This window comes from Hypomesus transpacificus, unplaced genomic scaffold, assembly GCF_021917145.1.
Source record: "Hypomesus transpacificus isolate Combined female unplaced genomic scaffold, fHypTra1 scaffold_156, whole genome shotgun sequence".
Taxonomy (NCBI): Eukaryota; Metazoa; Chordata; class Actinopteri; order Osmeriformes; family Osmeridae; genus Hypomesus; species Hypomesus transpacificus.
The window spans coordinates 110,305-126,086 of record NW_025813723.1 but is presented as its reverse complement, the minus strand read 5'-3'; the positions used below and the strand labels follow the sequence as shown (position 1 = coordinate 126,086).

Here is a 15,782-nt window from a genome sequence, read left to right as displayed (position 1 = left end):
AGATCAAGAATGGAGCTTCAGAAAAAATCACTACTCATGCCTACTCTTTGCTCAGCAGATGTCTGCAGCCTGAAGCTTTCTGGTGTTCACACAAACACACCTGCACATGCACACACACACACGCACACACACACACACACACACCGCACACTGTTAGTCTGAGCTGGAGAGAGACAAGGGGTACTCATGCAGGGATGCTGTGATCAGGTGGTGGTAATCAGCAGGAATTCAGCATCAGAATTTTGCAGTTTTTGCTTTCTTATACTATGCCTGTCATTTTTTCCAGCGGTATGTTTGATCCAGAATGCTCACTAACTCTCACACACCCACATACACACATGCACACACACACAAACATGTTGCAACTGCACACACACATACTCCCTCACAACCTTACACGCACAACTGACTGGCAGGTTTCAGTGTTTGACAGAAATAAAAGAATATGGTGGTGTGTGTGTGTGTGATCACTGAGCCTTTGACAGGATCTTGATCCCCCATAGAGCACCAGCAAGTAGAGACACACACATAAAGACAAACACGTGTACACCCCGATACTCACACACTTACACACATACTCACAAACACACCACTGGCCAGTCCGGTTTCAGTTAAACCAGTTCCGCAGAAACATGGTCAGATGGAAGAATGTGTCTGTGTGTGTGTGAGTGTGTGAGTGTGTGTGTGTGTTTGTGTGTGTATGAACACTAAGCCCCGGACAGGAACTCAATCCCCTTAGAAGCACCAACAACGAGGCAGACTAGGAGAAGTAACCACCACACAGAATGCCCTGTTTGTGTGTTTGGGTGTGTCTGTGTGTGTGTGTGTTTGTATCTGCAGAGTTGGTTTCTGAGACAAACAGCTTAGACAGAGCCTGTTTTAAGCATAGTGTATCTCCCTGGTCACCCAAACAAGAGAGAAGAGGAGGAGGCCGATGCACTAGGGGGCATCTCTTCTGCCAGATACTCTGACAGCCTTGTTCAGGTATTCAACCCTCTGTCCTGTACCATCACTTTAATACAGTAATACGAGCACAAACTACAGTGGGTAAGTTAGGGTAGTGCTGTGTAGTAGTTACATGGTACTTGTGAAACCATAATAAAAAGTATTGCCAAAACTATAAACAATATACACATATATTGTCAAATCAACACATTTGTTCCGTTGTTATCAAAGACAAACCCGTTTGGTCATATAAGGCTATCAGCTCCTGTTCTCGTACAAAGAAATACATGTTTTTTGAATAATGTTATTAGAGTTAATTGCGCATTTAAAGTTAGGGGCCAAACCAGAAGACTGGAGAACCTTATGCAGAATAAAGCAACATACATTTATTTCGGGTTTACCTTCAGCCAACCCCTCAGCCTTTCAAGTTCTGTCAAGCTCCCAAACTGTGCCTGGCTGGAGTAAATTGCGCAATTAAAGTGACATTTACATTTGAGCCATTTAGCAGGTGCTCTTATCCAGAGCAACTTACAGTAGGTATAGGAACATTTCCCCGAGGCAAGTAGAGTGAAGTGTCACTGTAACGCACACCTCGAGTTCTCCAACCTAAAAGTAAGTTAACTAAAGTACGTTTCCTACAAAGGGACCTGCAATAGGTTGGTCCATCGGCAGCGCGAGGAGATGAGGAAGGTGTCCTGTATCGACTGTAGGACACTGTGTTCGAGCTGTAGACTGGAGGGCGCTGTGTTAGAGCTGTAGACTGTAGGACACTGTGTTAGACACTGTGTTAGAGCTGTAGACTGTAGGACACTGTGTTAGACACTGTGTTCGAGCTGTAGACTGGAGGACACTGTGTTAGACACTGTGTTAGAGCTGTAGACTGGAGGACACTGTGTTAGAACTGTAGACTGGAGGGCGCTGTGTTAGAGCTGTAGACTGTAGGACACTGTGTTAGACCATGTGTTAGAGCTGTAGACTGGAGGACGCTGTGTTAGACACTGTGTTAGGGCTGTAGACTGGAGGACACTGTGTTAGACACTGTGTTAGAGCTGTAGACTGGAGGACACTGTGTTAGACACTGTGTTAGAGCTGTAGACTGGAGGACACTGTGTTAGACACTGTGTTAGAGTTGTAGACTGGAGGACACTGTGATAGACACTGTGTTCGAGCTGTAGACTGGAGGACACTGTGTTCGAGCTGTAGACTAGAGGACACTGTGTTAGAGCTGTAGACTAGAGGACACTGTGTTAGACACTGTGTTCGAGCTGTAGACTGGAGGACACTGTGTTCGAGCTGTAGACTAGAGGACACTGTGTTAGAGCTGTAGACTAGAGGACACTGTGTTAGACACTGTGTTAGAGCTGTAGACTGGAGGACACTGTGTTAGACACTGTGTTCGAGCTGTAGACTAGAGGACACTGTGTTAGACACTGTGTTCGAGCTGTAGACTGGAGGACACTGTTCGAGCTGTAGACTAGAGGACACTGTGTTGGACACTGTGTTAGAGCTGTAGACTGGAGGACTTTGTGTTAGAGCTGTAGACTGGAGGACACTGTGTTAGAGCTGTAGACTGGAGAACACTGTGTTAGACACTGTGTTCGAGCTGTCGACTGGAGGACACTGTGTTCAAGCTGTCGACTGGAGGACACTGTGTTAGAGCTACTATTGCAACGCATCACACTTCAATCACAGAGATGTTTTACACCTCAACCCTCCATTACACCTCTCCTTCATCAAGGGGCTCCATTACGAGCCATTAAATAGGAAAACAAATGCAAGAACGTTAACTAATAAATGCGTGTTCAGCAATGGGCAGATACACTGGGGACAGTGCAGCTGGTCTTTTCCCTTCTCTCACCAGAGATAGGAAATAGCTGCAGTGGAATTGGAAGATGAAGGGTTTGCTTTAGTGGCTGTAATCAGAGTCAGGCCAGCCACCCCCTAGAGGAGGATATGACATCACGTAGGACACACTCCCACACACGTCAGTGTCAGCATCTCTGCCTCCTCCTCAATATCCCTCTACCTCTCTCTCTCTCTTTTTTTCTCTCTCTTTCTCTCTCTCTCTCTCTCTCTCTCTCTCTCTCTCTCTCTCTCTCTCTCTCTCTCTCTCTCTCTCTCTCTCTCTCTCTCTCTCTCTCTCTCCCTCTCTGGCTGTCTTTGTGTCTCTCTGTCATGATAACTGGATATATAGATAGATATAGCTCGGTTCTTGATCAACATACAAATGTGCGCAAACACGCATACACCCACACGTATGTACTCACACATACACGCACACATACACACGCACACACACACTCCTTCTGTTGTATAGCCCAGGCAAGCTAATGAGCTTACCTGCGGTGTTATTAAATCCGGAGCAGGTTCAGCTCCTGCTGTGTCTATAGATAGATCTCAGATGAATCATAAGGCTGGGAAAAGCAGCTTTGCTTTGGAAACTTGATTAAAGTGACTGGCAGCAGTCTGTATTCTATTCATTGCATTTGCTTTGGAGATAGAAATACGATTAAGGTCTCAGCAACTTAGGGGTTTTAGAGTTCAACAACAAATGTGTTTACAAGGTGTTGGTAAGACCCTGCACCCACACACTTTATGAAGAGTTTAGCTCCCATCTACATAGCAAGCTATTGAAGTCGTCTTTGGAAGACATGATCACCTTATAGAGAAAGCGCTCGTGGCTGTCATGAGACTGACAGACAGCCAGGAGTTTGGTTGCGTTACTTTTCAAGGTAGGCTTCTTGCCAGTGGGTGCAGCACGTTTGGAATATGATCTGTTTTAGTTTTTTTTTCGACACTGATAGTTTCCGATTGTGTAACAATTTTTGTTAAAATCATATAACGTCGCACTTTGTGGGTTTATACACAGACAAAGAGGCACTAGTGAATGGACAGCAACAAAGCAAGGCTCAGCTATCTGTAATATTACACAACAAGCACCCAGTACCTGGCTGGTGCGTCGTGTTTTCCTCACCACAAGGCCTGTCAGACAGAACAAAGATTCAAAGCACAGCTCAAGTGATCCTCCACAGGCCTCCTTTACGGCTTCGCAGGGAGGCTGTTCGCTCATCGGGACTTTCTCATTGAGATCATGGAGATGGGTTTTCTCCTGGGGCCCTATCCCTGTCGAGAGGGCTTCTAACCCTCTTATGTGACATGCATCCTCATTTATCAGGCCTTTGTGTCCCTGTTCCCTTCATTAGGCAGACTCTCAGAAACTTAAGCCTCCAGCCTCTTCCAGACACTGGAACACTCATCTCCAGTATCACCTCAACCGGTCGTGTGCCACCTGGGTTCCGCATATTGGAAATTTGGCATTGCAATGTGGTCGTGACTGGTGAGAGAGACCACAGCTTAGTGAAAGCATATTTGGTCAGCAGATGTCAGGGTTACTGGGTACCAGCGTGCATAGTGGTTGAGATTGTGGTCAGTCTTGAGGCAGACAGACTGGCCTGGGGCGAGAAGACCTGCAGAGTAACAGTGAGGCATGAGATATCTCCTCTTAGCTGGTAGAGCAATCACGCCGGCAGGCCATAATCGCTGACACACACACAAACAGCCGTTCCATGCCTCACCCATGACTGTAAATATCATTATTGTCTATACGACGGATGACAGGGACATATCTTCCATGGGGTAGGGGAAAGAAAGAGAGAGGAAAATGAGGGAGAGAGACAGAATGAAAGAGGGGGAGAGAGAAAGAGAGAGAGAGACAGAGAGGAGAAAGAGCAAGGTGAGATAGAGAGAGAGAGAGTTGGGAGGGGGAGATACAGTAAAGAGAGAGAGAGAGATAGGGGGGGTAGTCATTGGCAGGAAGTGAGAGAGGCCACCGTCTGTCAGTCTGTGTGAGTGACAGCGATGATAGGGACCATCAGAGGCTAAAATGAGGTGGAAGTTATCAGCCACAGTGTGGAGAGACGGAGAGGAAAGGGGGGATGGGGTGGAGGCAAAGGGATGGCAAGGATGGGCAGAGGGTGGCTGGAGGATGGGTGCTGGAGGGGGGGGGGCTTGTTAAGGTCATGTGTCTGACCCTTGACCATGCTACTGGTCCATTACTCTTACAATGTGTGCAGAGTTGCTCCGGATACATGACTCAGAGGAGGGGGGGATGATAATGGGCTGGGGTGTCTGGATATTGGAGCTCATGTAAATGAGCTCCTGGGCTCCGGGGCATCCATGCTCCCTGTCTTAAACAGCTCCAGCACCTCGAGATTCCTAATCATCTTTCCTTGTTTCCCCTGCTCATAAAAGAAGGATTAGAAGTGGTTATTAAAGATAATCATTGCGGAGCCGAATCCTCTGCCGATGCTGCGGAGAATAGAATAAATCCAGAATATAAAAGAACAAGTTAGCCTTAGGTTTAAAAAGTTTGACTAGATACTAAGCCCTCTGGAGAGATTGCAGTCTTCCACTGAACTGCTCTTTGACTGTGTATTTGCATATAATAACCACTGTGGAAAACCCAACGCTCTGACTCCTATTATTCGTTTTTCGGACCACTTTCCTGATCTAATAGATGACCTTATAGCTCTGACCACGTCCCTTACCCCACCTGGCTCCACAAATGACCTTATGGATGTGCTGTAAGTGGTCCGTCCCCAGCACCGGCGTGAGATGGGGTGTGTAGGGGATCACAGAAGCCTGTAGGCTGTGTGTGTATGTGTGTATGCGAGAAAGAGCGAGACAGAGAGACAGAGAGGTGGAGAGAGAGAAAGAAAGGAAGACGCTTGCCCCTACAAATCGAATTCATAACTGTAAAACTGGACACACACACATGCACATATGCGATCAGCCTGCTAAAAAGGTCAGATATGATTCATGGGCATTTGAGAGGCCGGAAGAGGAAAAGGAGGAGGAGGAGAGGTGTGTGTGTGTGTGGGGGGGACGGGGACGGGGGTAAGATTAGGAGGAGGAGGGGATGAAGGAGGAGGTGCCAGAGGAGAGGAGGAAGACAAAAAGGTGAAGGAGAAAAAGGAGAAGGAGATGCAGGTGTCAAAAGCAGATGGCCCCTAATGGGAGCTTAGCGTCTATAAACGGCTGTTTTAAAAAGACCCATTTCTCCACAGTGTTAAATGAATTCCCACATGAGGTATGGCAGCATTCGCCAGGGACATGGACGAGCTGGCCCCTACTTGGCCCCGCTGGCTCTCTGAGCCGGAACATTCTGTCGGCCACATCCACTCCCGACAAGCTCCCCTGACACTGCAATGCATCATGGGATGCTGGCGAGGGGAGGGCAACGGGTGATGTGTCTCAGCTCCTGACAACAGCTACGGGCATTTCCATTAAAAACCACACAACTCAAGTCAACGGCCCTGGCTCTCTCCTTCAGGCTCTGCTGCTGCCCCCCCCCCCCCCCCAGAAGAAAGGGGGGAAACAGCCAGGGCTGCAATTCTTGACAAATTCATCATGCATTTGCACACACGGCCACACAGGTTAAGTTGGTAATGTGCAGTTTGCTGCGTGCGTGAATGACAGAGGGAGATAGTGTGGCTTGTCGGTGGTGGCTCACACGAGTTTGTGTGTATGTGTGCGTGTGTGTGTATGTGTGTGTGTGTGTGTATGTGTGTGTGTGTCATATGTTTTACTGAAGCCTTGAGGATGATGATAAAAGAAAGCAAGGCCAAGATCACAGCAGCTTGGAACGTCAGCTCACCCTCCTCTTACACACACGCATCCTTATCTCCTCTCTGCACCCACAACACCTGACAACAAGGATGTGTTGTTTATTTCACACACCCGCACACACACCCGCACACAAACATGCACGCACGCACTCACACAAGAATGATCTGCTTAGCTTTTTCTTAGACAGGCCACTGAATTATAACACAATCATTTAAAATGGCCCAAGCAAAGGTCATCGTGGATAAGCCGGTGAATGTGCGTGTGTATTGGTGTGCATGTCTGTAAGTGTGTGTGTGTGCGTTTGTGTCTGTACGTGTGATCCCCTGCATCACTCCTGTGTGAATTACGGGTCATGTGTGTGATTCCAGTGATGGATGCCGTAGGAATCTGCTTCTCTGCAAGGTCTGTCTATGTGATGGGCTGAGCAGGGACTGTCAGGGACAACACCCCCCCCCCCCCCCCCCACACACACACACATGCAGACACACAGACACCTATATACATACATACATATACTGGACATACCTACAAGAAGAGGAGAAAGGGATGAGGAGCAGATGAGAGAGGGAGGGAGGCAGGGAGGAGAAAAGGGCTCTCACCAGAGAGTGAGTGAACTCAGGGGCGTGGTCATTCTTGTCTGTGATGGTGATGGTGGCGGTGGCGGTTCCTGTCAGTCCGACCTCACTTCCTGCCATGTCCTTGGCCACAATCTCCAGCTCGTATTGTGTCGTTGGAAGGGTCTGGAGAAACCATAGAGGAGGACAGTCAGTGACCCATCTTACAGTGTGACACAGAAGAAGGCAGAAACACACACACTCTCACACACACACACACACACTCACACAAGTGCATATCAGTTTCAGAAGGAATATGCAAAAGTAATCAGGATTAGACAAAGGGTCCGTAAACAGACATCAGAGGAAGGCAATTCCCCGAATAACAATGTAAAAAATTCATTACTGACAGATGAACGCCAACTGAGGCTGTGTTGATTGCTTTCCCAGTCAGTGTGTGGGCTGCCATGCTTAAATATCATGACAGAGCCAGGAAGCACATGCTCCGGCTCAACACAGACCCACCCACACGAACAGATAGAGAGCTACTCAAATACCAAGTGCCTTTTGTAATCTCAACCATACATATTCTGAGTACTGTAAAGTGCTAGTCTTCGACAAACACCCTTTTTTTCCTCTGGTAAAAGGTTACACCCACTTCTAGATCAGGTGAATACTGTAGAGTAGGCATGAACACAAACATATGAGCAGTTTATAATTGTCGGCTACTGTCGGTTTACATAAAACTGATGTATGTACAGTGTGGTATACGTCAGAGAGCAGTATCAGCTCTCCTCAAGGTGTCAAATGACCTTCTGCCGGTGGGGGACTCTGGGAACTGTGCCATCTTAATTCTCTTGGACCTTAGTGCTGGGTCTGACACAATCAAGCATGACATCCTCCGGAACAGTCTCAAAGGAAAGGTAGACATTCTGGGCATTTCCCCAAAAGGTACTACTTAAAACTTGTCCTCTTCACCCATCACCTGTGGTGTGCCGTACGGTTCCATCCTGGGCCTCATTTCAGTCTCATTATAATTTACGAGCTGCCGCTAGGCTTTATTTTTAGGACATTTAGTAATATTTCTTACCACTATGAAGCGAACGCTAGCAGTTGTACCTTCCCCTGAGGCAAGCTGATGATAAATCCATAAAACCCCTCTTAGTTTGCCTTAAGGACCTTGAACATTGGATGTCAAAAACTACCTCCAGCTAAATACAACTGTGAATTTATATTGTTTGGCCCATCTGATTCTATCAATAGTATAGTGGAAAATCTGAGGCCACTTTCCAAAAACAAAAAACAAAGATCTTGGTGTTATCTCTTTGTTTCTTCCCTAAAACGTTATAGGCAAACACATTATGTTGTTAGCTTTTTCCAACTCAAAGCCAATGCAAAGTTAAAACCTCCTCTCTCAATCTCAAATATTCTTCATGCTTTTATCTTCTTCCCATCTTGATGACCGCAACTCCCTGTACTTCCTCCCTTTAAAAGTTGGATTATTTGTTCTGAAAGCAATGCATGGATTTGGGGCCACTTCATCATTTCTGACCTGAGCCTTAACAACACATCAACACATCACGTCTCTTCGATCTTCAAACCACATGCGTTTGTACGCACCATGTTTTAGACTAGGTATGATGGGGATTGTATAGTCTCTTTTGCTGCCCCAAGGCTATGGAATGGCCTTCCTCTACACCCCCAGCCTCTATCCATTTGAATCCTGCCTCATTTTTTCCCCCAGGCTTTTCTGTCTCCATAAAGTATTGGCATGGTTTTCCTGTCAGCTTGTGTGCTACTGTATGTCACGTGTATTGGATTTGTGTGTGTAGCTTGTCTCGTGTGTCATGTTATATGTACTTATTTGTACTTATTGTTCTGCTTTGTTTTGACTTTACAGCACTTTGGTTGAAACATGTGGAATATAAACACATATGATTGATTGATTGTGATACTGTAGACCTGCTGTACAGAAACCCATGTAAAAACCCAAACAGACAGACCTACACCATTTGTTTTATTTTTGTACTCTGGGGGGTGTGCTGTGAGAGAGGAGGGTGAGGGAGGGGAAGTAAAGGAGGAAGTAAGGAGGGATTAAAATGTTCTTCGCAAAATCTTAGAAGATCAAGGTTTTGGTAGTTGGAGACGGATGTACAGTAATTCCTGGTGCAGTTTTGCAAACTTATGCATTTATTGATGAATGCCCTCCACGACTTCATCACATTTTTCACATGTCTGCCTGTCTTTCTTTTTAAGCATAGACACAAAGAGCATCAATAGGGCAACTACTGTACACACAGCCCCTGACCAGTGCATTCATGATGGTCACCAGAGCAGGACTACCTGGGTGCAGAGGCGGCGCTACCATTAGGCAGAGTAGGCAGCCGCCTAGGGTCCAAGAATGCCTGGGGCCCCGGTAAAAAAAATGTTTTACATTACATTACATTACATTATTCATGTATGAAACAAACCCAAACCCCCTGTCTTGCTAAAATGGTTTGTCCCATATTGTTTCTCAGCCCAGCAGTGGAAAATACGTTCGGTAGCTTAATCAGTTAGCCGACAGTAAGAGGGACAGATAGGAGTATTTGAAACAATAATTTGAAATTATAAAACGATTATATGTTAGCGGTGAAGCAAAAAGACGGAAGGAGGAAAACTAAACTTGTATTACCACCCTCCCAAAGGTGACCACGTTTTTCTTCTTCTGCCAACAATGTTATCAACAGTAGTAGTAACCTTAGTTAACAGCTGCGGCTAGTACTACTAATGTGAATATCTTAGCGGCTGCAGCTATTCCTGAAGACGATTTGACATTGACAGGCTCAGAAGGTAAAGAAATACATTATGTAGGGACCTGAACCAGTCTCTGTCTGGGGCCCCCAAATCACTAGAGCCGCCTCTGTCTGGGTGTAATCCTGTCCAGGTGCAGTCGACCTGGAGGTGCAGGGACATCAGCTGGGATGAAGCTGTTGATGACTTCAGCCATTGTCCCTGATGGGCAACCTGCCTGAGAGCTGTTAGAAACCACAGATTTACTCAAACTCATCCATCTGTTTCACTGATTCCTCATCCTGCAGGCCAGCTTCCACAGGTCCACCATTGCTGATAATACCTTTCGCCATCTCACCAACAATATTCAGACACACCCTCACACTCACGTCAACAACAACAAAAACATACACACATCCGGACACGCGCGTGCACACACAGACACAAACAGGTGTGTGCGCTCACAGACACACACCTGCAGCCCAAACAGCTTCAGCAATCCTGAAACAGAAGAGCTCGCTGCCACAGACTGTAGATCTCTCAGGAGTGCTCAGACTTTAGAAAACTATCATCGTGCCACCCTGCTAAGAGTCAACAGCCAAGAGGAGAGTTGGAATGATTGCCCCACCCCTACACAACTGTGACGCATTACCATTAGCACTTTGGCAATGTGTGAGAGCCTAGCAGACTGTTGCTAATTACAATATCAATTCATCTCTGCTGGGAGGATACAGGCATTAAATAAAACGACCTGCCTTTTAATGACAGGATCATTTCGACTGGTGAATATTGTATTGTGACAGTGAGTCCTGTTTCCTGTTGTTGACGCAAACATACACCGCTGAATTCATTCTATCGCTCTCCGTCACCAGTGTTACCTCCATCACTCCAGCCTTTCAGAAGGACCCAGCCTCATCTGTTGTGGCTCTCAAATGTTACTGATCTTCACTGTACCCATTCACTCATTCCACACTCATTCCACACACACACACACACACTCACTGCATCCTTCATTCATGAATGGAAATAATGGTCTTGTGTGCGCTGTCATTCCCTTGACACTCTTCTTCACACATCCTTCCTCCCAGCATGCACCTGATGTAGTTCTTTTGGGGAGGAATGCAGGAGGCAGAGAGATGGTGCGCGTGTGAGCACCCATGAGTTTGTCGTCGACAGTGTGTGATAAGGAAGCCCTGCCAGTCTTCTCGGGAGTTGCTACATGGCTGTGGACAGATGGAGCTTCACACACCCTTTAGTCTATAAAAACACCCCACCCATCTGTTGAGCATCCACACTGGGCTAGACTCAGGGACACATCGTCCCTATTGTGTCTAAACACAAACATACACACACACACACACACATACAGCACCACACACAAAGTAGCTGGCAATGTCTTAATGACACGAGTCCCCGGAGTGACCTGTCCATCTCTCAGAGTCTGGCAACTTCACGAGTCCTGACAGCTTGTGTCACTTGCCTCCTGGGTGTTCTGGAGGGAGATGGTCTGTGTAGGCTGGACAGACCGACCCATCAGAGCCAGGGCAGCTCGTACAATGTCCAGGTGAAGAATAGGCTGCACTGATGCATAAATCATCCCTTTAAAGAATATATTAAGAGACTCCTGAGTGATTCTAATGAGTGATTGTATGACTGAGAGCGGGCCCCGAACCGGAACAGGGAGATTGTGAAATGGAGCCTCCCAAATGAGATATCTCTGAGATACAGCCTAAGGAGACACCAGATCTGAGAATGACATTTCACACTGTCTAGGAGCGATTCATCAGGGAGGAGAGGACAGGAAAAGAGAGAGTGGAGAGAGGAGAGGGGTGAGGAGGTGTCGGGACGGGAGCAGTAAAGATCCTGGAACCACAGTCTGGGACTACCACATTTTTTCTTTTCCTCAAAAGGTGTAATGTGATAATTAAATTGGCTGAGCTCGTGGCCTCATAAAGCAGGTGCTCGCTTCACAAAGCCACCGAGAATTCTTCAGTCCTCCTTTCGCAGCCCGACGTCACATTGACACACAAAGCAGGCTCAGAGAAGTGCTGCAGGAGACGGAAACCACAACAGCCCGTCTAACAAAGCAGCATTATTCCTCTCACCTATGTGCCTCCCTCCCTCGCACGCCACTCTCCCCTTCTTTTTTGTGGGCTGCTCCTGCTTTCTTTCTTTTCCTCCCATGGTACCCTTTACCACTTGTTAAAATTCCAGCTTTTCACAGCACAGTACTTTTGCAACCAGAAGTGAGTCTGACTGTGTGAAAGTATGATCAAAGCCTCAGATTGCTAATTTCTCTTTTTTTTCTCTCTCTCTCTCTCTCTCTCTCTCTCTCTCTCTCTCTCTCTCTCTCTCTCTCTCTCTCTCTCTCTCTCTCTCTTTTTTTTGTTTTTTGTTTGTTTTTTTGGGGGGGGTTTGTCTTGATAAGACGGGTTTGGTGTGGTGAAACAGCTTAGTTGGCTGGTAGTTCTAACTGCCCAATAAAGGTATCTTTAAAAGTCAACGTCTTTCTTTGTGTCTCTGTCGCTCTCTCTCTCTCTCTCTCTCTCTCTCTCTCTCTCTCTCTCGCTCTTTCACACTTTCTCTCACTCTCTCTGGACTTATCTCTCTCGCTGTGTGTAAATCATAGTGGTTAAGCCTGTGTACTTCTTTGGTCTTCTCCTCCACTCTTATGTAGAGCCTGTTGTTTCAGACTCCGTCTGTACAGCAGCTTGTCTTCTCTGTCCCCCCTCCCTCCCCCCTCTCCCCTTACAGACCGCAGGAACATGGGAATAAAGAAGGGGACAGAGTAGATGGGTTTTCTCATCTCTGTCACATGCTGTATATATATTTATATATATATATATATATATATATATATATATATATATATATATATATATCCATACCGAATATATATGTATCAATGTATGTATGAATGTATTTATGTACATACTCACAGTATTTATATGTACTGTATAGATAATATTAGGTTTGTTTTCCCTTTATGCAGTCACATAAAATAAAAAAAAGACCTGACCAAACTTTCGCTTGCAGTGGGCCGTTCCTCTTGATTTGAGCGCACTTTTCCAATGGTAGCTCCCCATTCACCTGGTAGTATCCCTGGCAACGGCCCGTGGGTTATTTACTCCGCATCCCTTCAATCTCATAGATTAGAGAGGGCTCTTCCCTTGCCCCTGTGCCAACACCCAGCAGGGCTGTTAGACATGGGCATCCGTTCATGGCACACTGCCTTTATTGTGTGTGTGCAAGTGTGTTTTTGCATGGTATGGTTCAATACCAGGCTCAGCCCCACCCAGCAGGGTGCCATCTGTCAGCATATCAGAGCATGGAATCCAGCCTGTCCCCCATACTGGGCATCCTCTCCTGGACCGAGAGAGTGTTTGTTTCCTGTCAGAGACGCTTGATTTAATGTTGTGTGCACCACAGGTGGGTGGGGTTAACTAGCACTTTAGGGATTAAACTACAGCATCCAGCTCCAGCACCTGGCAAAGCCACAGCCGTTACATACAGAGGGACTGCAGAAGGTCAGACAGGCAAGAGCTGGGTGTTTTCTGAACACATTCTGAGGGGACATTTTTGAGGTCACTCCACTCTCGCTGCCGATCTGCCTCTCTCTCTCTCGTCTTTTTCCCGCCTCTCTCCTCATTACAACCCTCTCTATCCCTCTCTCCGTCACGTTTCCCCAGTCCTACACTCCAGATGTAACTTGGCTGACTGTCAAGAGTTCTGAGAAACGCTCAACCCACAATGCACCTCTTCAGGCACCTGATTAATTGCCATGCCAAATCTTAATTACAGCACGACCACAATCACATGGCTTTTATCTGGGCCACTTGAACCTGCTGTTGACCCACTTCTCTCAAGCACTCCTCTCACCCTCTCCTTTTATCCAGTGCCGAGGAGATTCAAGTTTCTTGAGTTCAAATTTTACTGTCTGGTGCTACCGGTGTTGGCTTCTGATACAACAGAATTATTCTTTGAAATTCTCTGTAGTCCTCAGTATAAGAACAAGGAATGCTTTAAACAAACATTGTAGCGAGTCACACACGACAATTGAGATGAATTAACCGCAGGCCACAAAAGAGCAACAGTCAATAATCTCAACGTGTTTCTAAACCTTTGTGCATTTTTTCATTCCCCAACTTTTTTTTAGGCTCCGTGTTGTCATTATGTTCAACAATTAGCTCTGCACTCCAGTCTGATTATATTTCTTTCCCTCTACCTTTCCCTCTCTCCTTCTCTCTCCCTCCATCCCTGAAAGCCTCTTTAATTCATTCATTATTAACTCAGAGTTTGAAATTTAAGCATCATTTGAAAAACAAAAGAAGCGACATAGTGAACAAAACAAAAATAATAATACAAAAATGCATTGTAGAGAAGAAATAATTTCTTTGAAACTAAAACTTGTGACTTGGGGAGTGTTGGGAACACACTCCCCAAGTCACTGAGCTGCACCCCAGAAACTTACTGTAGGAGCTAGGGAGTCTCTCTGAATGCTTGCAAGCGTAATCAAGACATATGTTGCGATTGTAACATTAATTTGTCTCCTGGTTCCACCTTTGTGTAATTTCAACAGGTGGAGGATAAACTTCCACAACAATACTATGTAGGCAATTACAGCTTGATAACAACCTAATATACATATTGTCACTGTGTGGAGTCAGGTTTCCTGCAGAGTATTTGACTATCTAGTATTTGTGTTGTCACAGGACGTTCCTGTTCCCTTTCCTCATGCCACAGCTGTCGTCCCTGGCCCGAGCCACACCGAGAGAGTGTTGATCTCTGCTGAGGTAAATGACCCAGCAAAGAGCCAAGCCAGAAAGATCCAGAAGGATGCACCAGGAATGATAAAAGGGCCTGAGTGACTGGGGAGCTGATCCGGTCCATATGTTACCACATTGCTGGCCCTGACTGTCGCCAGGCAGGTTCTGGGGAGTACCCGCATCAGAGAGGCTCTGCCTGCGACTTGGAAAACAAGCTAAACTAATTTACACCTCAGAGAATCCCTATTTAGTGGTAAACAGAAGACCCAGGTCCCACCTGCTATACACCCCCTGGTTTCAACCTGCCCCGCCACAGCTGGTCTGCTTGCTACCTTGCCTCGCTGGCACGGAGAGGGCTTGTTTTTTGAGAGCTATGCTTTATTCCACAAGCCAGCATCTGGAAACTTCTACAGTGTGGTTTCCCTGGGGCGAGCCTGTCTGCATCACGTCACAAGAGCTGCAAACTGTCTCTGAGTAGGAGGCTTCCCCTGGAGAGAACGTTGCTCTGGATCTTCGAGGCAAACAATGGCGTTGTGACTGCCCCATGTCAGGGCTTCATGAGCAAGCCTCACCGTTTAGGATGCCACTACAAACTGTCTAGACAATGTTGTTACAAACAACGATGTAGAACCTTGAGGAAAATCTGTAGGAGAGACACTTTAGTTACGGAAAAAAGCTATACGTTTAGAGATCCTTTCTATTGCCTTTGTGAGTGGCTAATGGCTAATCTTGTGGGGACAGAAAATTCCGTCCAAGATAGAATTCTGCTATCCCCAAACCTCTACCTTAATCTTTACCCCAAAACAAACCTAAACCATAAACCTAACCCTAAAACTAACCTTGGATCCTAACCCTAAAGTGATCCCCAACTCCTAACCACAACCCTTAATGTTATTCTAATCCTAACACTAACCCTAACCACCCTAAAACCCCCATATGAATATCCCTTGAACTCGTGAGGACCAAGAAAACAAACACACACGCACACAAACATACACACACACTCAGTCACACACTACATCAAACCAAATGCTTCGATTGGGGAAATCACGTTGTAGGCATTGACCGTATTTATCCAGGTCTCATCAGATCAATTAGCAGTCAGATGAGAAGCTGT

The 15,782-nt window shown here is 46.4% G+C and overlaps 1 protein-coding gene across 1 annotated transcript in view; it reads right to left on the bottom strand.

The window, feature by feature from the left end:
- The window catches only part of cdh13 (cadherin 13, H-cadherin (heart)), a gene marked incomplete at its 5' end in the record, with an annotated part of 117,138 nt that overhangs the window by 17,283 nt on the left and 84,073 nt on the right, over positions 1-15,782 (bottom strand). Inside the window, one exon of the mRNA XM_047051496.1 lies at positions 7,173-7,313. Within this exon, the coding sequence (XP_046907452.1) occupies positions 7,173-7,313 (141 nt within the window). The remainder of the gene's footprint in view (positions 1-7,172; positions 7,314-15,782) is intronic.